At 34.0% G+C, this 22159-nt stretch overlaps 1 protein-coding gene and 1 long non-coding RNA gene across 4 annotated transcripts in view; one reads left to right on the top strand and one right to left on the bottom strand.

Annotated features, from left to right (window-relative positions):
- The window catches only part of LOC125610984, a 21218-nt gene extending 18056 nt beyond the window's left edge, over window positions 1-3162 (bottom strand). Inside the window, exons 1-5 of one of the 3 annotated variants that reach the window (XR_007341096.1) lie at window positions 3034-3160; window positions 2730-2837; window positions 2454-2540; window positions 1444-1558; window positions 7-834 (exon numbers count right to left, since the gene is read on the bottom strand). This is a non-coding gene — a long non-coding RNA (uncharacterized LOC125610984). Of the gene's footprint in view, window positions 1-6; window positions 835-1443; window positions 1559-2453; window positions 2541-2729; window positions 2838-3033 lie in introns of those variants that run through there. The other 2 variants (XR_007341098.1, XR_007341097.1) reach the window with 2 other exon arrangements.
- LOC107138992 (UDP-glucuronosyltransferase 2B31-like) lies at window positions 3074-13573 on the top strand. Its single transcript, XM_048784597.1, has 4 exons — window positions 3074-3227; window positions 4303-4390; window positions 5713-5932; window positions 12673-13573. Exons 1-4 carry the CDS (start codon window positions 3099-3101, stop codon window positions 12950-12952), a joined length of 717 nt encoding a protein of 238 aa, XP_048640554.1. The 5' UTR covers window positions 3074-3098; the 3' UTR covers window positions 12953-13573.
- The last annotated feature ends 8586 nt before the right edge of the window (window positions 13574-22159 follow it).

Genomic DNA, 22159 nt, shown 5'->3' with positions numbered 1-22159 from the left:
TCACACATCTGTTTTTAGTAAACCAATAACATCAAACTAGTCATATTTTCCAAAGACTTACTAAGCCATGTGAATATTGAAAGTATTTGATTTTTTCTACACTTCTGGTAATTTTAGGTATGTTTAATTTATGTAAGTGCTCATTTATATCACAGTGGGTAGGAATAGAAAGCCATTCAGAGATTTTATATATTCCATTAGGCATATCATCTAGAGCTGAGAAAATATCAAATATATGTAACATGTAACACATACACACATACATACACACATACAGGCATAAACATGCAGACACACAGATCTCCAGCTTCCATTCTAAAATTTTAGGCATGAATCGGGCAACACTGTAATACAAAACTTACTGCTATTATCTCCATATAATATTTCATCTAAATTGTGTTTCTGATAAAATGCAACAAGGTGAGATTATATATTCAATATGGAGTAAAGATTCTTGGAATTAAAATATATGTGAAGAAGGCTTTTAAGGGAGTCTTCATTTTAGGTGAGGGAGACAAGACATCTTGTGTCCCTCTAAATGTCTTTTAAGCCCATCTAAGTGGACAACATATTCAGTTTATGTCTAATTAGCCTTTTCCCTTTCAACCTCAAGTAGTTGCTTTTGGAGGATCCTGAGTTCCTTGAGAGCCCTTGATTGAGACAGAGGAACAAGTGACTGTCAATGCAGGAACAGAGGCCCTAAAGAGGGAAGTGAAAAGTGCAGCTCTGGGCGGGGGATGTGGCTCAAGTGGTAGCACGCTTGCCTGGCATGCGTGCGGTCCGGGTTCGATCCTCAGCACCACATACAAACAAAGATGTTGTGTCCGCCGAAAACTAAAAAATAAATATTAAAAATTAAAAAAAAAAAAGTGCAGCTCTGTGCACAGGCAGAGGGAGGAGATAGGACCTAGAAGGAGACATAGCAAAGGGTGCAAGGGACCTGAGGAGAACAATGACATGTTAAAGGAAGAAGAAACAGGAAATGGAAAGGGAGAGTCCACCAAGGAGCATGTTTGGGGATATCTAAAGTTTCCCTAAGTAACCTTAAAGATCCAAAATATCTGTTCTGAAATTATACCAACAAGAAAGCAGAGACAGTTGTCAGAACACAAAGTTGTCAGGGGCTTGAAAAGAGCTTTCATTTGATTGATGTGTTCCCATGGGAAAATTAATAAATAGGCCTCAGGACTAGCCAAGCAAAAAGGAATTTTAGAGCCCAGATGTCAGGGAATTATCTCCACTCCAGAGAGACAGCCAGTAAGGTACCCAGCTATCTTTCCATCAAAGATGCCTGTCACTGTAAACAGCTTTTGCTTGCCTAGAACTCTAATCTTGCCACTCAAAACTGAGACTCCTGGAGACTAGCGTAGCCTCCAATTTCTTGGACTTTAGATCAGCTTACAGAGAATAGTGAGGTTCTTGAAAAACATGATCTGCCCTTACCAATGTCAGCAGATGTTTCTTCAGGACAAAGTTTCAGGAGTTTTACTCCCCAATAGGTAGCCAATCAACCAGTGAGAAGTGAAGGCACAGGCTTTAAAGATGCCCATTTACAATCCTGAATGAAAGATTAAGCAGTTTAGAAATGAATATGACCTTCTCTGGGGGTTAAAGAAAAAAAAATTTAATGACAAACATTAAACACAGTAAGGCGAACTGCATTTTGCATCTACACAGTAAGTGTAGACACCACTGCAACTGAATTTTGTAGAAAAGGGAGATAAATTAAGTTCAGTTATGAACACAAGGAAAAAGATAGATTTAGAGAAAAGGTTTAAGGTGAGGGTCAGTGGATAGAAAGTTATTAAGAGAAAACATAAGGGGCTGCAGGGATTCTGGCCAAACTAATCTAACAAGATAGTTGCTGAAGGCAGGTCAGTGGGATATCTGGGGAAGGAGGAGTTTGAGAGACCTGAAAATATCTTAAATCAGATATAAAATATTAGATATAAGTGTTGGCAGATTCTAGTTAAGCTAATTTAACAAGACTCAAATTTAGAGGATTCGGGACAATGCAAAGAAGAATACCCAAATACTAAATGCAAAGAGGAAACACAAAAGCCAGCTTTTATAGGAGATGCAATTTTAGATAGGACAACAAGCATTTGGTCAAGGAGAAAAAAAAATTCTCACTAGTCTATAGTGATTATTTCATTTCTTGCTAGAACACACACACACACATATACATACACACACGTGTACACACACAGAGAGAGACAGAGAGATGCATACACATGCATATATGCATAATAAAGGGAATGTATTTCATATAAGAAATCTCCAACTAAACTAAGTGATTAAGTTTTTTAAAAAGAAGGATAACATGGGCTGGGGATGTAGCTCACTGGTAAAGCACTTGATTGGCATGTATAAGGCCCTAGATTCAACTTCTGGCAACACACACAGATACACACACACACACACACACACACGCCAATACTGAATGGTTTTACCAGTTCCACTTCTGGCTAGATTGTAGAAGAATTGATTGAAGGATCTTCACAAGGTTTTGGCCCAAGGTCAATCACAAAACTCCATTCCTGGAAATGAAGAGATGCAAATTACCTAGGTATATGTTAATGAATTTTTTGATAAAATGTACATAAATATCACTAAACCTTAAAAAAAAATAGGGAATTGGGATAGATGCTACAATATTAAGAAAACATTACACTAAGTAATATAAGTCTGTCCAAAAAAAAGAAAGAAATTACTATGAATCCACTTACATGAATACCTGACTAGCCAATTTCAGAGAAGCAGAAAGTAGAAGTAAGGTAGACAATGAACCAGGGGAGGAGGAAACCAGGAGTTCTTGCTTAACTTATATAGATTTCCTGTGTAAAAATAAAAATGTTCTGGATGTTGTTCACATAAAAAATGTGAAATATATGCATGTGTAATACAGAATTTTATACCATTAGAAATTGTTATAACTATATATTATATTGTATATATTATAACTTAATTTTTAATACAGCCCAACATAATTTCCTTAAATTCTTATTTATTTCCTTAAATGGTTGTACAAACCTTACAATACTCCGTGTTCTGTATTTTCTCTTTTGTGATGGAACAAATTCTTTCCTTTACAGGAAATGGAAGACTTTGTCCAGAGCTCTGGAGAGAATGGTGTTGTGGTGTTTTCTCTGGGGTCAATGGTCAATAACATGACCGAAGAAAGGGCCAATGTGATTGCATCAGCCCTTGCCCAGATTCCACAAAAGGTTAGATAAAGTGCCCTAATGGTAGATAACTACTAAATATATAAACAAAAATATATACAGCAAATTCTGAAATAGCACAAAGGATATTTTTGATTAATAATACATTAACATTGTGCTCAGGATGAAATACATTATTCAGGTGCAGTATGAACTTGGTATCAAAAGAGTGTTACATGCAGATACACAGTAATCTCCAAATTCTGATCTTTCATTTCCTTGTTTTGCTTGCAGAACTCCTGAGGACACTGTGCACACTACAGATATCAGAAGCATGGAGTTAAATATTAGTCATTTATTGCATCAGTGCAATAGCAATAGCAGGCAATAAAAATGTCTGAATAGCATCATACAGCATCATCATCCTATATAATCCTGGCCTTGATACTCCCCCTAAATGTTAGAAGGGGCCTAGTTATGATGATTTTTTGTGCTGCTAGTTAGAGAAAGGAAGACCAGGCTCACCAACCCTGAGTGCAGGTATCCATCAAAACAAGGAGACTTAGTTTGTCATGGTGGACATGGCCCTATTATGGATTTCTCAAGAAGGAAGGTATAAGAGAAAAGGTGGAGATGGAATCCTGTGAATTAGAAACTGTGACCCTACAAGGACAAAACACTAGTAACCCATGGAGAAAGTGGTTATACTAATCTTCGCATATCAGGACAAAGGTTAATATTAAATTTAGTAGATAAGAACTAGTATAAAATACAAATTTCTAAAACAAAATGAATATAAATAGTAATTTTTTACACATTATGCTCTAGATCTATAATTATCAATTTCTTAAATATTTGTATTTGATATTGATAAACTCATTTGTCTAAGCTACTACTTATATGAAGCTACTATTTATATGACCTTGATTAAATATAAAAATGAATGCAGGAAAATTATGTCTCTCTTTATATACCATTTCAATAGTTATTATTATTTATTGTTTCTTGATCTCATTTCTTTATCTTGCATAGGATAGGTATTTAAGTATGTGATTTCTTTCTTAATTGCATTCAAATTTTAATATCCTATAATTTGAAATTTAACTCAACTAATAAGAGGCTTGCTTTACCCTAACAGGTCATATGGAGATATGATGGCAAGAAACCAGCTACCTTAGGACCCAATACTCGACTTTACAGATGGATTCCTCAGAATGACCTTCTTGGTAAAACTCAGAATAAATCTCAAAAACATGAGTCATAGCCAATTAGAAAAATAATAATTAAAAATGTTTTGAAAATTTATTAAGAAAATTTCAAAATAATCTGACTTTTAAAGTTCTCTATTAAGTCCTAGGAGAAAGTGAATAAAGAACAACTGTGGGCATTTTATTATACAAAGTCGTATTGTTGGTGGTCGTAGTCCAAGTATCCTTATTTTAGGGGTATTACCTCTCACAAAGAATTTTTTGGTCACTTCCTGGATTGTCCCTTATCTCCTATTTCTACAATTTTACACCTACCATTTGACATACAATAGTGCTATCTGAAATGCTGATAAAAAACAGCCCTCTCTCTGTTATTACAACTGACTCTGCATGTTCCATATCCTAAAAAAAAATCCATAATCTTTAAAAAAAAAATAGGAAAAGGATGGAATTTAATCCTTATTTATAGGACACTGAAAATATAAAATTTCACATAGTAATAGGAAACCCATTTAGAAGACAATCTTTATACATATATACAGTTTGGAACTGTTCTAGTACAGTTGGGTTGTAAAAAGTGCTATAATGACAAACCACATTTACAAAGAGTTTTAGTAGAAAAACAGTAAGACAAATTTATTCCAAACACACTACACAATAAAATTTATGCCTCAGCTGTATAGCATATAAGTTAAAAGTCCCAGGAGTGCTGTCCTGAACTTGGAAGGTACAGCCTTCAGAGGTAGTTTCTGGCACAACATTCTGATCATCCTCTTTCTCTACTGAAAAACACTTCTCAATCAAGTTTAAGATCTTAATCATGAAGTTGTACTTCCTAATGAAGTATAGCCAATCCTACCTCTGGTTTCATAACCACCAACAACCCACTCCCTGCTGCATTGGACACTCTTCATAGCATGCTCAGGGACATCATTGTTGTTTTAATTGAACACATATATCCAGGTCCCCTCTTATGTTTGCACAGGTTGGTTGTTCTACCCAGCATGTCCTCCTTCCCTTTGTCTAGGTAGCAACCTTGTTTTCATTTTTCAGATCTCAGGTAACATACCAACTCTTCCCTGTAATCTTCACTTACCTCGCCAGTGGACACAGGTGCCTCTTGCCCCAAGAATTGAAAGTAATTGTGATATGAATTCATCATTATAAGAGATATATCAAGAACTATGTAATGTTTTGAACAACCAACAATAAAAAATAAAAAAATAAAAATAAAAAAGAATCTATTACCTAGAAAACAATTTATCTTTATTGCTTTACATTACATATTTGACAATTTATTTCTGACATGAATAATTTCCCTTCATTTGTTTCAATCCTAGGTCATCCAAAAACCAAAGCTTTTATAACTCATGGTGGAACCAATGGCATCTATGAGGCCATCTATCATGGGATCCCTCTGGTGGGCATTCCCTTGTTTGCGGATCAACCTGATAATGTCATGCACATGAAAGCCAAAGGAGCAGCTCTTAGACTGAATTTTATTACAATGTCAAGTATGGATTTACTCAGTGCGTTGAATACAGTCATTAATGAACCTTCGTAAGTATAACAAATTTTTCAGTAAAGTGATATTTATATTTAGGTACCCTTGAAAATGAGAAAAGATTTATTCCTCTTTGAGTCTAATGTTAATAACTAAAATTATTGAACTCTTTGAAATGTGCTTTTATTCTCAACCAATCATTTTTACATTGCAAATTAGCCTTACAAATTTACTTAATTAGCAGTACTAGTTATTAGTAAAATAATGTGATACTAAAAATTTTTTACTATAAAGCTAAATATAAAGAAGACAGTTTTTGCTAATATGACAAGAGAACAGAAGGACAATGCAGTTGAGAAATAATATATTTCCATTTGATACCTAAAATTTCCAAAACTACCAACATTTTTTAAAAATTATATATACTTATTTGGTATGGCAGAATAATTTGATACATGTATATAATATGCAATGACCTGATCAGGGAAATTTTTATTTCCATATTTTTAAATATTCATAATGTTTTCTGCTAGGAACTGTCAAACTCTTTTCCTCTAATTCTTTATAATATATATAAAAAATTATAAACAATAGTAAACCTATTGTGCTACATACCAGTAGCACTTATTCCTTCTATCTAACTGTAGCGTGTTCTGTGTTTTTCAACTTCTCTTTAGACCCCCTTGCTCCTACAATTCCCAGCCTCTAATTACTCCTTTTCAATAATGTACTTCTATTAAGTCAGCTTTTTAGACTCCACATGAGAATGTGAAAATGCAGTATTTTTCTTTTGGTGCCAGTATATATGATTTAGCATAATTACTTCCACTTCCATCCTTGTAAGTAGAAATGACAATATTTCATTCTTTTTCATGGCTGAATAAAATCCAGCTATGTGTATTTGTGTGTGTGTGTGTGTGTGTGTGTATTACCATGTTTGCTTTAGCCATCATCCAATAATGAACACCTCAGTAGATTTATAGCTTGACTATTGTGAATAGTGATGCAGGTAAACATGGAATTTCAGGACCTCTTTGATAAACTGATTTCGTTTTCATTGTGTTAGTATACAGTAATGCGAAAGCTGAATCCTATGGTAGTTCTATTTGCATTATTTGAGGAAACTCCATGTTCTTTTTTTCCATAGTGGCTATACAAATTTGCTTTCCTCTCAGTGGACTATAAGAGGTCCCCATCCTCTTCTACCTCACCAGCATTTGTTATTTTTTCGCTTTTAGATTATGACCATTCTATTCAATGAAATTATCTCTCATTTTTGTTTTTGTTCTTATTGTTGCTGCTACTCTTTTTGGCATGCTGAAGATGGGTGTTTTTCAAAGTTTGAGTAGAAAACTACAAAAGAGTTCTGAATTCAACCTTGTGGATTGATTGTTGTTTGATTTACATCTCACTCCATGATTAGTAAAGTTGAGCACTTTGTCATATACAGTATCTTCTTTTGAAATCAAAATGTCTATTCTGATCATTTTCTGTTATTTACAGCAATAATTTGGATTTTGCTGCTGAGGTTTTAGAATTCCTCACATATTCTAGATATTCATCTTTTCTTACATTAATTATTTACAAGTATTACCTCCCAATTGTGCATGTTTTCTGTTTACTCTCTTGGTGTTAACTTTGCAGTGCAAAAGCTTCTCAATTTAACATAATCCTAATTGTCTATTTTTCCTTTTGTTGTATGTACTTTTGGAATCTAATCTAAAAAAAAAAGTCATTGACTATACTGATTTCTTCAAGTGTTTCCCCTCTACTGAAAAATATAAACTTTTCCCCAAAATTGATTTTTACTTTAACCGATTCTATTATATATAATTTGTATACCATATATTTCTTGTTTGAGCTGTAAAAGTAAAATAATTTGGTTTATGTTCACATAGTTCAGAATTCTTCTTCAAGAGATAATTTTATAACATTTTTGTTGTGCCAAAAAGAAATTTCATATATCTTTCAAGTAAATCTCTGTTAACCTCCAGCTCTTCTCCACAACTAATATAGATTCAGTCTCTAAAAACTAGCCTCAGATGCACATTTCATACAAATAGAACCAGACATACAATTGCAGCCAGCTCCAACTGGGTTGTTTCACTTACTATATTGTTTTTTTTTTTTTTTAATTTTGTCCATGTTTAAACAAGTAACTATGTGATTTCTACTTATTACTGAATAATATTCTTTGGTGTGGATGGATATAACACATTTTATTTAACCATTTATTACATCATGGGCATTTGGGATTTTTTTCTAATTTCAAATATTTGAACATGGCTTGTTTTGTGTGGAAAAAGTTTTTTTTTCATTTCTTTTGTGTAGTGCCAAAGAGTGGCATTACGCCCTCACATGAGAATTTCATGTTAGTAATTAAATTCTCTTCTGTTTGCCAAATAATTGGCAAGATTTTACATTCCTAGAAGTAGTATAGGAGACTTCTAACTTTTCCACATCATTGCTAAAAGTTGCTATCATCTGTCTTCTTTTTATAATGCCAATCCTAGTAGTTATGAACTGACAACTAATTGTGTCCTTGATTTGCACTCTACAGGTTGTTTAAAATGATGAATTGTTGTTCACATGCATACTAGATAGTCATGTTTATTCCCTGTACAAATAATTATCCAAGTCTTTAAATCCTTTGTTAATTAGGTTACTTGTCTTAATATTGAATTATCAGTAGTCTTTATTATGGAGACACGTTTATATTGAGATATTTGATTTGCATATATTTTCTTCTATTCTGAATGGATGAGTTCATCATTTTTATAATGGCATACTTTGGAAAGCAAATAATTTCAATGTTTATAAAATATCTTTTATAATCAAATTTTCTCTTGATACAACAAAAATTGTTCTGTAAAATGTATAGTGCTTAGATTTCTACCATCAAGTCAGCATTGATCATGACTACCAATACTCATTATTTACGGAAGGTATGACCTATCGGAATACTTTGACAATGTATTACCAAAAAAAAAATTGTTACAATTTTGAATGCTAAAATACTTTAAAATTAGATGAGAAGGAATAAAAAAACATAATGCAAGTAGGAAAAATGGTAACGAAAATATGGAATAAGTTGGTAGATTTATATAGTGACTATATCAATATCTATCATAATTATTAATCACATCATTAAAAGATAATCAGATTGGATTTTAAAAACCCATCATATACTATTTTTCTGAGATATGTTTAACTTAATTACATAGAAATTCTATGAGAAAAGACATAAAATATTTTAAGTGTCAATCAAGGTGTTGCAGCTGGGCATGGTGGTGCAAGCCTGTAACTCAGCAATTTCTGAAGCAGAAACATGATTGTGACCTCAAGGCAAGCCTCAGCAACTTAAAGAGACCCTGTCTCAAAGTAAAATATAAGAAGGATTAGAGTAGTGGAGGGCCCCTGAGTTCAATAATCACTAACACAAAATAAATAAATAAGCTCTTGTAGCTATATTACTATCAGAGAGTAGACAAAACTAAATATGAAAAGAATATTTCTTAATTTAGAAGTCATTCAATATAAAATAAACCTATTAATGAAATTTTACATAAAAATATAAAATGTAAATGCACAGGTCTATAGTCATAAAAGTTTTTAAAAACTTTTATCAATAACACAGATAATGATGGAAAATAATATTCATATTTGAAGAATCTGATATATTTGGGTATGCCATAAAACTGGTTTCATAAATTACAAATGATTTGAATCTAAAGAATATATTTTCCAGTCATATTGCAATTAAATCAGAAAAAAATTAAAGAAAATATTAACTAAAAAACCTCTACGTTTTGAAAATTAAGAAATATATGTCTAAGTAATTCATATTGCACAAAGAAATCACAATCATATTTTCATTTTTATATCAACAATACCACTCCCAGGCATATAAGCAATAGAACTATATGAATATTTAAAATACTATGTATATTAATTAATATTGTCAAAATGGCCATACTACCAAAAGCATTATACAGATTTAATGCAATTCAAATTAAAATCCCAATGACATTCTTCATAGAAATATAAAAAGCAATCACTAAGTTTATTTGGGAAAATAAGAGATCCAGAATAGCCAAAGCAATCCTTAGCAAGAATAGTGAAGCAAGAGGAATCCAAATACCACATCTTAAACTATACTATAAAGATATAGTAACAAAAAGGCATGGTATTGGCACCAAAATAGACATGTAGACCAATGGTACAGATAGAAGACACAGAAACAAACCCACATAAATAAAGTTATCTCATTCAAGACAAAAGTGCCAAAAACAAACATTGGAAAATAGATAGCCTCTCCAACAAATGGTGCTAGGAAAACTGTAAATATATATGGAGTAAACTAAAACTAAATCCCTCCCACCATGCACAAAACTCAACTCAAAGTGGATCAAGTACCTCAGAATTAGATCAGAGACCCTGTGCTTTACAGAAGAAAAAGTAGGCCCAAATCATCATGTCAGATTAGGCCTTGACATCTTTAACAAATCTCCTAAAGTGCAAGAAATAAAATTAAGAACCAATAAATAGGATGGATTAAAATGGAAAATCTTCTTCTCCATGAAAAGAAACAATTAATGAGTGAAGAGAGAGCCTATATTTTGGGAGCAAATTTTTGCCACACTCAAGATGGATAGAGCACCAATATCCAGGATATATAAAGAGCTCAAAAAACTTAACACCAACAAACAAACAACACAATCAATAAATGGGCTAGGGAGCTGAACAGACACTTCTCAGAAGAAGATATACAATCGATCAAAAAATACATAAAAAAATGTTCAACATATCTAGGAATTAGAGAAATGCGAAGCAAAACTACTCTAAGATTTAATTTCATGCCAGTCAGAATGGCAGTTATCAAGAATACAAGCAACAATAAGGGTTGGCAAGGATGTAAGAGAAAAGGCACACTCACACTTTGCTGGTGGGACTGCAAGTCTGTGCGACCAATCTGGAAAGCAGTATGGAAATTCCTTGGAAAACTTGAAGTGGAACCACCATTTGACTCAGCTATCCCCTTCCTTGGTCTATAACCAAAGAACTTAAAAACAGCATACTACAGTGGTGAAGCCACTTCAACGTTTATAGCAGCACATTTCACAATAACCAAACTGTGGAAACAACTTAGATGCCCTTCAATAGATGAATGGATAACAAAACTATGGAATATTATACACAATGGAATATTACTTAGAATTTAAAAAGAATGAAATTTTGGCATTTGCAGGTAAATGAATGGAGTTTGAGAATATCAAGATAAGCAAAATAAACAAATCCCCAAAAAACAGGTGCTGAAAGTTTTCTCTGATAATGATTGCTAATGCATAATAGATGGGGCATGGGATGAGTGCAGGAATTTGGGATGAGGCAAAGGAGAGGGGACAGGAAGAATCAGGGCAGAAAAGTTGGTGGACTGAGATGGACATTGGGGGCTTCAGGAGAAAACTGAAAACATAAAATTATGTCTGTAACATAATATGCACAGGAAAAATGACAGGAGAGAACATTTCCAGTATATGACTTTCTGTGGTCCAGTTGTGCTAGACCTAGTCTGATTTTCTCTTAAAATTGGGAGCCATCTTGCCACAAAGCCATGAAAAGATAATTTCGGCTTTACTATAAATTACTGCAAATTCTGAACTAGCTTGGAATGCCTGCCCTTACCTTGAACTCATCCATGCCTGGCTCTCTCTGACCAGATAGCAGCCCTCTCTGAAACTTCAGGGACACCTCACAAATCTTGGCTTTCCCTGGCCAGATAAGGACCCTCTCAGAGTCTCTAATGACCTTCATAAATTCTGACAATGGGGACAGCAAAAATATAAACTAGCCTTTGTGTTATGCTCCTCAGAGTTTTGTTATCTATAACCTCCCTTTTGTAACTTTCTGGGCTATAAACCTAGGCTGCAAGAAATCTGCAGGGCTGTCTTGTTCCCACGGTTTTTGGTGGGAGAGGCAGCCCAGCTGGTCGAAATAATAAGCTTGCTTTAATTTGATTTTAATTGGAGTCAGTGGTCTTTTCTGGTGTCCTAATCTAACAGTAATCCAAAGAGTATATCTGGATGTTATTCTAAATATGATTATGAGTGAAAATCTTTGAGCCAGTGTATAACCTGACATGGATACTAGGTAGAAATTAGACAGTAGAGAGCAATAAAGAAGATTAAAAACAGAGAGACTGATTAAAAGTCATTTCACCCACTATGACAATTTCTCTTCAAAGACTTCAAGATGATCATTTCAATTGCAATTAACTATCTTATTTATAGTGCTTAGAATGGCTTATTATCATTTTATCTGGGGCAAATGATTTATTTTTCTAATCAACCTTCCATTTTCTCTTTGAAAAATATTTGCCCATAAGAAAATTCCAAATTAAAAGTTAAACTTTCTATGATGATCAAACATCTTTAACAACAACAACAGTCTATGGCTATTCTTTGCATTTGTGTGTAGTACTGAGAATTGAACTCAGGTGCATTGGTCATGATAGGCAAATTTTCTACCTCTGAGCTACATCCTCAGCCCACTTTGTTGAATTTTGAGACAATGTCTTGCTAAGTTGCCCAGACTTAGCATTGAACGTATTATTCTGCTTCAGCCTCCCAAAGAGCTGGGATACAGGCCTGTGTCACCAACCTGGCTCTTCTGTGGCTACCTAAGGCACTTGTTTAGATTCAGTTTTAGGAACATTTCTAAAAGCCTTACATAGACTTAATATACTTATGCAAATTAAGTTGCTTTAAATGTTGGTGTCTTATGGTTTGTCCTTTAGATATAAAGAGAATGCTATGAGGCTATCAAGAATTCACCATGATCAGCCAGTGAAGCCTCTGGACCAAGCTGTCTTCTGGATCGAGTTTGTCATGCGCCACAAAGGAGCTAAACACCTCCGGGTTGCTGCCCATGACCTCTCCTGGTTCCAGTACTACTCTTTGGATGTGCTTGGGTTCCTGCTGGCCTGTGTGGCAACTGTGATATTTATCATCACCAAATGCTGTCTGTTTTGTTGCCAGAAGTTTGCTAAAACAGGAAAGAAGAAGAAAAGGGCGTAGTTGTATTTAGACCCAAACCTGGGAGTCCTGTCAGATGGACCTCCTCCAGTTCAATTTCACAAGAAGAGATTGTGAACCAGGCTCCTTCTTCTGCTTACAAAATCACTTTTCAAAATTTATCTCATCAAGACACAGCCCAGTTTTCCAAGATATACTGCTTGTTTAAGAGTTAGAACTATTTCAGGACAAAGGGAGATGGGAAAAAAATAATAATAATAAAATGATATAAGTGTCTATTGAAAATTACTGCTGGAATTTACAAGTTGTACAATATTAATTTACTGAGCTGGCCTGTGGTTCATAACTCATTCATGGATACAAGAACTTTCAAAAGTATACTCATAGTGTCAACATAGATTTGCAAACACTCAGCATGGTTTAATTTCACTTGGGTGTAGAGTTTTGTAGTGTTAACTTTTTCTGAATAAGGTATTCAATACTTAAAATTGTGCATCAAGATTCACCCTTCTCTTTTGTTTTGGGAGACTGGTAGTGCTGGCTTGTACATCCAGCCTTAGCATCATTTCTCTTCAGGACCTGATAAGACTTTTATCTTCTTCTTGCTAAAGTCATTTCCAAGAAAGGTATGTCAAATAAGAAATATACTGTTTCCTACCTACACATTTATTCTGTTTTCTTTTAACCACATAAAAGTAATGATATGGTTACACTGATTCTCATATTCAGTCTTTGGAAAGAGATGTAAGATATCAATTATAGGTTATGATAATTTAGAACTGATAGTAGAATTAGTAAAAATACTTAACTGCTTTTTCATTTCTTCCCAATGTTTTTCCAAAACAAGACACAGGATACAAGTCCATTATGAGATACTTGATTTGCAAATATTTTTCCATTGCAGAATGAAAGACTCACCTACTATGAAATCACAGATTAATTTCTTCATAGTGCACTTTGAATCATGTAAATATTTAATTTTAGTTAAATAGTTCTTTTATTACCAAGATTTCCCTAATTCTAATGGAAGTGACAAAGTTAAGTACATTGTGCCATGTATATCTATATTCAAGTCAACATTCATTACAACTATTACACTAATCTTACTGTATAAGAAAGTCATCTCCTAAAGGAACACTTTAACAATGCATGAACAAAAAATAGTAATAAATTTCAGTGGAAAAGTACTTTAAAATTCAAGAAAACAATAGAATGGAATATATAATTCAGGTGAGAAAAACAGTAAGGGAATATAAAATAAAATGGTGAAATCAACTCTGAAGATATTAAAGTTTACATTAATTATAAAAACTGGAATTACTATCAGACAAAGAATGTAAGACCATATTTTTTAAAATTAACTATCTACCCTGTTTATAAGACATGCTGAATTTAAGTATACAGGAAGGCCGTGCGTGAAAAAGTAAGAAAAGTTCTACTGAAACCATAACTAAAATAAGTAATTTTACCTCCAATAATACTACCATTATTTTCCAAAATAACAACTAAAATTAAATATTAATATTTTTACAATATTATTTGAAGTCATTTTAAAGTATACCATACTCAATTTTATGCACCTACTAAATAAACTTCAAATTAAAGAAGTCTAAATGAACAAAAAAAAGAATACACAGAATCTATTGACATAATAAAATGATATTGAATACCTTTACAATAAGACATAAATTATTTTAAAAATTAATAAATATGGGCTAGGATTATAGCTCAGTGATATAGTGCTTGCCTTGCATCATGAGACCCTAGGTTCAATCCTCAGCATCACATAAAAATAAATAAATAAATGGTATAAAAAATTAATAAATATAAGTGCACATTAGACTGATAGAATGTAATAAATGTAACCTAAGTGATGAATGTATATTTATAACAAGAAAACAGTAGATTTGAAAAGGTAGAAATCATAAATAATATACTGTGCAGATACACAGGATTTAAGTGAGGAAACAAAAAATATTTAACTAAAATAACCACATCTGGATATTAATCTAAATACATGAGGATCCATGTGGAAACTTTGGTCACACTAGTATCCAAAGCTGACATGTGTTTAATCAAAAATGATCTTTCTGGCAAAAGGTAGAATAGAAGAGAAGAAATATAATTGTTAAAAGTCATTTCACCCACCCTGACAAAATGCCTCCTCAAAAAGGTCAAGATGATCATTTTCAAATAGCATTTAAACATTTCACTTACCACTCTGAGAATGGTTTACTACGACTTGATCTCTAGAAAAGATTAAGCTTCCCACTTGACATTCCATTTTAACTTTGGAAATATTTATGCACCAGAAATCTCCAACTTAAAGAGATTGTACTACTTTGAATTCACTCTTTTCAAGCACAATTTTTGTTTTCATTACATTTGAACTTGAAATGAAAGTAAAGAAATAAATAAACCTCCAACTTAGGAGCCAAGTTGTCCAAGTTCAAAGAACAATACTTTTAAGGCTGTTCTATGGCACTTATTTGAACCACTTTTGTAAACTCAAAGAACATTTTAGAGACTTGAAAAGTTCGACCAAATAACTGGCTTTAAAAATTGGTGTCTTATGATTTTCCTTTAGAGATAAAGAGAATGCTGTTAGATTATCAATAATTCACCATAAGCATCCAGTTGAGCTATCATCTGGATCAAGTTTGTCATGTGCCACAAAGAAACTAAACACCTTTGGTTGTTGCTCATGACCTCTCCTGGTTCCAGTACTACTCTTTAGATGTAGTTGTGTTTCTGCTGGCCTGTGTGGCAAATGTGATGTTCATCATCACTAAATGCTGTCTGTTTTGTTGCCAAAAGTTTGCTAAACCAGGAAAGAAGCAAAAAAAAGGAGAAGTTTATTCAGCCTGAACCTGGGAGTCCTAACAGATGGACTTCTAGTGTATTCCAGCAAAAAGCTGTTACAATGCTAGACTCCCTACTGTTGTGAGAAATTTTCACAACCTACCATAATTAACTCAAAGTTTCTTTTCCAGAATTTTGATTCCTGGCTAAGGAGTATAAATGTTTCAGGTCAAAGAAAAATCAAACATTGGAGAAGAATAAGCTATATGAACCTATGTAGAAATTTAATAGTGTAATTTATTATTCATACTGATAAAACTATTGAGCTTAATTATAATTATTCTTTGTGATAAGACTAGAAAGGATTTACTCAGAGTATCAATATGGTTTCTCAAATTCTTGGCCTACTCTAACTTAATTTTAGTAAAGAATTTTGTACATTTAACTTTCTTAAAGAAAACACTCAATAATTTCAATTGTGTAAAAAGACTAAATCCTTCGATTGGATTTCAGAAACCAGTATTTCTGCTGTATTTTACTATAAACCCAGCCTCAGCATAACTTCTCTCCTGAGCATCTGGAAGTATGTTTGCCAAGTTTCAGCTAAGTCACTTCTCAATAGAATGTGTATGGAATTAGAAACATAAAGATTTTTATCTGCTTTCTATGGTTGAGCTATTGAAGAAAATATTTGGTTTTGTTAGCTCATTGTTATTTATTCTTAATCCTTCAAATAAATTCAGCTGGTTGCCCACTCTCATAATCATACTTTGGACATAGATACTAGGTCTCAATTATAGGTTGTGTTAATACAAAACAGGAACAGGAAAGAAACTTGCTCTCACCTCAAATAAGACACAATGCTACCTACATTTGTTACAGTTATATTGTGAAATGTACTAAATTTTGTAGACAGTTTGCAATTATGTTTACTGTTCTATAATTTGTAATTATGAAGAGCTTTCTAATTTTTCTCTTTTCTCAGTAGCTAATTGCCTCATCCCACCCATAACTCTAATAAGGGATCTAAATAATTTGGAATGACTGAAAATAAAACCTTCATACTTTTCCTTCAAACCTCAGCTTGTTATCTATTATAATAATTACTAACACTGAAAGCAATATAAAAATTATATAAATTGTGTGGAAAATAGATAATTAAAACCACTAGTAGTCCAAAGGCTGTCCTTTAAAGAAAACATCACAGAACATTTTTATGATCAAAGTGGACCAAAACTGAGGAATAGTTATTTTTTTAAGTCAGCTTTTTCACTGGCTCATTTCTTCTGTGCTCCAGGTGAGGCAGAACATCCTGTTGGAAGAGTGTGCTGGAGGGAAGCAGCTCACATCATGACCAGAAGAGAGAGAGAGAGAGAGAGAGAGAGAGAGAGAGAGAGAGAGAGAGAGACTCCACTTGCTACATACAAAATATATACCCCAAAGCCAGGCTACCTACAACTACACACCACCTGCCTTCAATTGCTTCTCAATGAATCCCATCAGGTCATTATTTCACTGATTGGCTTAAGGATCTCACAGCCCAATCATTTCCCCTCTGAACCATCTCACATTGTCTCTCAAGTGAGCTTTTGGAGAACCTCTCATACCCAAACTACAACAGTTAATTCTCTCTTTTGATATGAAGACCACCATCCAAGCCTCACAAGAAACAATCTTTGTTATAAGTTATTAATTAAAATAAATATTAAAACCTATTTTTATATCTTTTGTCACTTCTTTATTCATGCATTATAGTATACAAGCTGATAGCATTTGATATGACATATTTGTACATGTACACAAAGACACAATATGACAATATAAGTTGGCCAATATCACTTCCCAGCACTCTCTCCCACCCTTTTCTCCTCTGATCCTTTGGTTCCTTCCCTCTCCTGATCTCCCACTGATTTTCATGAGATTCACACCAGTCTTTCCTTTTCCTCTCTAGCTTTCACATATGAGAGAAAACATAAAACCCTTGATTTTCTGAGTTTGACTTATTTTGTCTAACACAATTATCTCCAATTCCATCCATTTTCATGCAAATGACATAATTTTATGTTTTCTTTATGGTTGAATAACACTTCATTATGTATATATACCACATTTTCTTTATCTATTCATTCATTGGCAGGCACCTAAGTTGATTCTATAATATGGATATTATGAATTGTGCTGCTTAAAATATGAGTATTAAGGTATCTCTGTAATAAGATGACTTTAATTCTTTGGGTAAGTATTAAGAAGTTGTATAGCTGGGTAATATGATAGTTTCATGCCTAGCCCTTGAGAAACTTCCATCCTGACATCCATATGGTTGTACTAGTTGACAATCTCAACAACAGTGAAAAGTTGTTTCTTTTTTCCACATTTTATTCAGCATTTATTATTCTTTTTATTATTGATGACTACCATTCTGACTTGTTTGAAATGTAATCTCAGTGAAGTTTTGATTTGCATTTCCATGAAGGTTAAAAATGTCAAACATTCTTTTTCCATATTGTTGTTGGTCATTTACATGTCTTCTTTTAAGAAGTATATGTTTAATTCATTTGCTGATTTAATAATTTGGTTATTTGGAGTACATTTTGTTGAGTAATTTCTATATTTAGATATTAATCCTTTGTCAGAAGAGAGCTAGCAAAGATTTTTTCCCATTCTCTAGGTTCTCTTTTCACAATTCTAATGGTTCCTTTGTTGTGTGCAGAAGCTACCTAATTTGATACCTTCAAATTTATTAACTCTTGGTATTATTTCCTGAGCTTTAGGGCTTCTATTGAGAAAGTTGTTCCCTATGCCTATACGGTGAAGTGTTGAGCCTTCATTTTCTTCAAGGAGTTCCATAGTTTCTGGTATAATTCCTAGGCCTCTGATCCACTTGTGGTTAATTTTTGTGTAGGGTGGGACAAATGGGTATAATTTCATTATTCTACACATGGATAAGTCATTTTCCCAAAATAATTTGTAGAAAAGGCAATCTTTTCTCCAATGTATAGTTTTGCAACCTTTGTCAAGGATTAGATGACTGTACATATGTGTGGTTTTCTCTGTATCTTCATCTCTGTACTAATGGTGTGTTTTATGTTAATTCTGTGCAATTTTTGTTACTATAGCTCTGTAGTATAATTTGAAGTCAGACATTGTGTTGCTTTTAGTATTGCTTTCTGGGATCAGAATTACTTTGGGTATCCTAGGTCTTTGATAATGCCAAATAAATTTTAGGACTCTTTTTTTTTCTAGTTCTGTGAAGAATGCCATTGGTACTTTTATAGGGATTTCACTGAATCTGTATATTGCTTTTGGTTATATGGCTAAGATTAGTATTCATCAAATAGTTATAAATATTATAAATCACCAAACAAAAATATGAACAGTCATATATACAAATAGATGAAAGAGATGGATAGGAAATTCACACAAGTGAAAATGGCTACTAACGTAAAAATAACAACTGTCACAAATGGAAATTGAAGGTACTCAATAAAATTCAGTAAATTTCAATAAATCCTGTAAGTACATTATAAGTACATGGAACATACCTCAACACAATTAAAGCCATATATTCAAAACACACAGACAACATGATATTGAATAGGAAAAAGTCAATTTTTTTCCTCTAAGTTTGGGAGTGAAAAAAGGATGTGACCTTTCATCACTCTTACCCAATATAATATTGGAAATTCAACCCAGAATGATTAATCAAAGAAAGAAATTTCATTGAAATTGGAAAAGAAGAAGTCAAACTATCACCATTTTGATTCCACATGATCTTATGTAGAGAAAAACCTACTCACTCCACCAGAAATCTTTTGAATGCAAAAGATCAGATGAAGTACTCTTGATAATGTTAGTGGATAAAAGATGAATATACAAGAGTGGCTAGTATTTCTAAACATCAATAAGAAACTACCTGAAAAATCAAGAAATCAATCCAATTTACAATAGTTTTAAAATATTATTATCAAGGAATGAATTTAACAAGAAAGATAAAATAATTATAAACTATAATCACAAAATAAAAACAAACCATATATAGAAAACAATTAGTAATGCATTGAGAATGAAAAAAGAAAGTTGAGAAGTGAAGGAGCAGAAACATTGTAGAAAAAGCTGAATGTTAAAAAATAAGAAAACTAAAATTAAGAAAGAAAGAAGATGGGGAAATGAAACAGTAAAAGACAATAGACAGTAGTGAAAATACCTCACTGAAGTTTAATAAAAATCTGGTACAACTATGAAAAATTAACATAATAAACAATAAAATGTGTGTAGGAAAAGAAAATGGAAAAAAAAGGAAATCAAGGAAAGTATTCCCCTTGAGGTGCTTGAATTCAAGAAGCTCCTTTCTAGGCCCTCTGATATTTGAACTTAACCAGGCATGGGTCATGAGGTAGGGTACTAGGCCACTGCTGAGCTCCCATCAAACACATTGTTGTATACATAACCTGAGCCTGGCCACATGTTCTCTTCCAGGCTACTCATTGGTGTCTTGTCTGCTGTGGAACTCAGTTGATTCCCATGGATTTGAATGCATATCTAGAACTACTATTAGTCCTTATGAACTTCAGCATTATGTGTGCTAAGCAGACCTTCAAGCAATGCACTTGTGGGTATTGCAACTTCCCTAACTCTGGCATGGCCCTGCATTGTAGGAAAAGCTGGGAGACTAATGAATTCTGCACTCAAGGGAAAACATCTACAGGTGCCAAGTAATATGCCAATACCAGTCTCGGTCCTTTAAGACCTGGTCCCGACAAATGAGGTATTCATTAATCAACAGAGAGAGTTAGGGTCACCAACCTTACACAGACCATGTCCCCATTTGTTAAATTCTTAGAACAGTTTTGAAACACCCTCCCCTTTACCAAGACTGTTCCTTGTAACTCTCTCTGAATCTGTCATTGCAGCAGGATGTCCACAGGGACCCAGAATTAGTAGTGTTCCTTGTTTTTCTGATTCATAGAGTAGTTACTTCTTAACAATGGGGCCCTTCTAAAGATGGTTCCTGGTTATAACACACTAAGAGATGGTGAGGGTCATATAAAATTCTTTTTATGCAGGAGGAGGCATTTTCAAATGAAACCCTTGTATTGAATATAAACATTTTAAGAACTCTGGGTTTCCTCTACATTTTTTATTACTAGTTTGTGGCTATCATTTTGGGTTGCCTGCTCTCTCCCAGTTTAACTGGTGCTTGCATGTCAGTTTTGCCTGCCCTGCCCTGGGAGGTTGGGTTGTTATTACAGATTGTTTCATACATTTTTCTGAAATGCCTTTCTGCTCCTATAGGGTTGTAGTTTTCCCAATGCAACTTCCAAGATTCCAGGATTTCTCTTCAGAATTTAACTTCTCCTTTGTTTATCTGACTCTTCTCTCTCTTTGGGTTCTTCCAAGGATACTTGTACCTCTTATGGGGACCTCTGTGACATTATAAAAACTAAGTGTTGTGTTCATAGTCTGGATTACTCTGGCAATATAACAAATATCCTTGAACACTGAAATTCTCAAATAGAGGCCATGACTTCATCGGCCTAGTCATGGGAAAAAAATTAGTTTTACCCCTCCTGGTGTAAAATTACTGGTTTCTTTCATCATCGTGATATTCATTGACATGTTCCAGATGCTGCAACACTTATTTTGTATTAATCTCATTTCAGCACTCAAGTCTTATTTCTCTCATAGAAACACATACATCCAGATGACTTTACAACCTGTTCTTTTTAAACCAGAATTTTACCATAGACCCTTCAAACAACCCAAATCATTCATTAAAGGGAAACCTGAACTGCTTGCCCCATGTCGCCAACTCTCAGCCTGAAACAGTCAGGGTAGTCATCATCCATTTCCCCTTATAGCAGTAAGGGTTCCCTTAATCAGAGGGATGGGGAAAATGAAAACAGGGCATACAGAGATAGTGTAATGTAGGGGCATGCTGCAACATGTGGAACATGTTGCATCAAGAAAGAGAAAGCCTTACTTGCTGGCTGCTATCTGCTTCTCAGTCCTGGAGCCACATGTAGTTAAGATGGCGCCTGGCAATCAGCTAAGAGGCAGTGCTATGGGTTGTGATAAAAAATCAGACCCCCTCCAGGATAGGTCCAGTGTTCTTCTGCCCTCATGGACACCTCGTGCCTTCCCTTACAAACCATGGAATGCGTGTACATGTGGACTCTCTCTGCCCCTCTGACCTTTATCCTGATTGGCTCCTGTGCATTACATTAGCTGTGTGTGCTTCCTCAATAAACAAGCTCCTGCCTTGATTGGTTTCCCTGATGTGTGTGATTGTCCTCCAATCAGGGAGCCCCGGGTGCATGCGGGTGGTCAGTCGGCCCTCTCCTTACTTGGCTCCTCCTGGTTGGGGCGTGCCCTCCCTATCTTTCCCACAGGTCAGGAGGAAATGGGGAGTGGGGGTGGGGAGTTAAACCCCCCCCCCCCCCCCCCCCC

The sequence above is a fragment of the Marmota marmota genome, unplaced genomic scaffold (assembly GCF_001458135.2).
Source record: "Marmota marmota marmota unplaced genomic scaffold, marMar, whole genome shotgun sequence".
In the NCBI taxonomy this organism is placed as follows: Eukaryota; Metazoa; Chordata; class Mammalia; order Rodentia; family Sciuridae; genus Marmota; species Marmota marmota.
Note: the sequence above shows the minus strand (reverse complement) of the source record. Positions and strands in the feature narration are given on the sequence as shown.

Bases quoted from the DNA above. Each gene is read 5' to 3' on its own strand.
- LOC107138992 (XM_048784597.1), top strand. From the start codon at position 3,099: ATGGAAGACTTTGTCCAGAGCTCTGGAGAGAATGGTGTTGTGGTGTTT. The intron at 4,391-5,712 runs GTAAAACTCAGA...TTTCAATCCTAG, and splicing joins TCCTCAGAATGACCTTCTTG to GTCATCCAAAAACCAAAGCT. The intron at 5,933-12,672 runs GTAAGTATAACA...TTTGTCCTTTAG, and splicing joins ACAGTCATTAATGAACCTTC to ATATAAAGAGAATGCTATGA.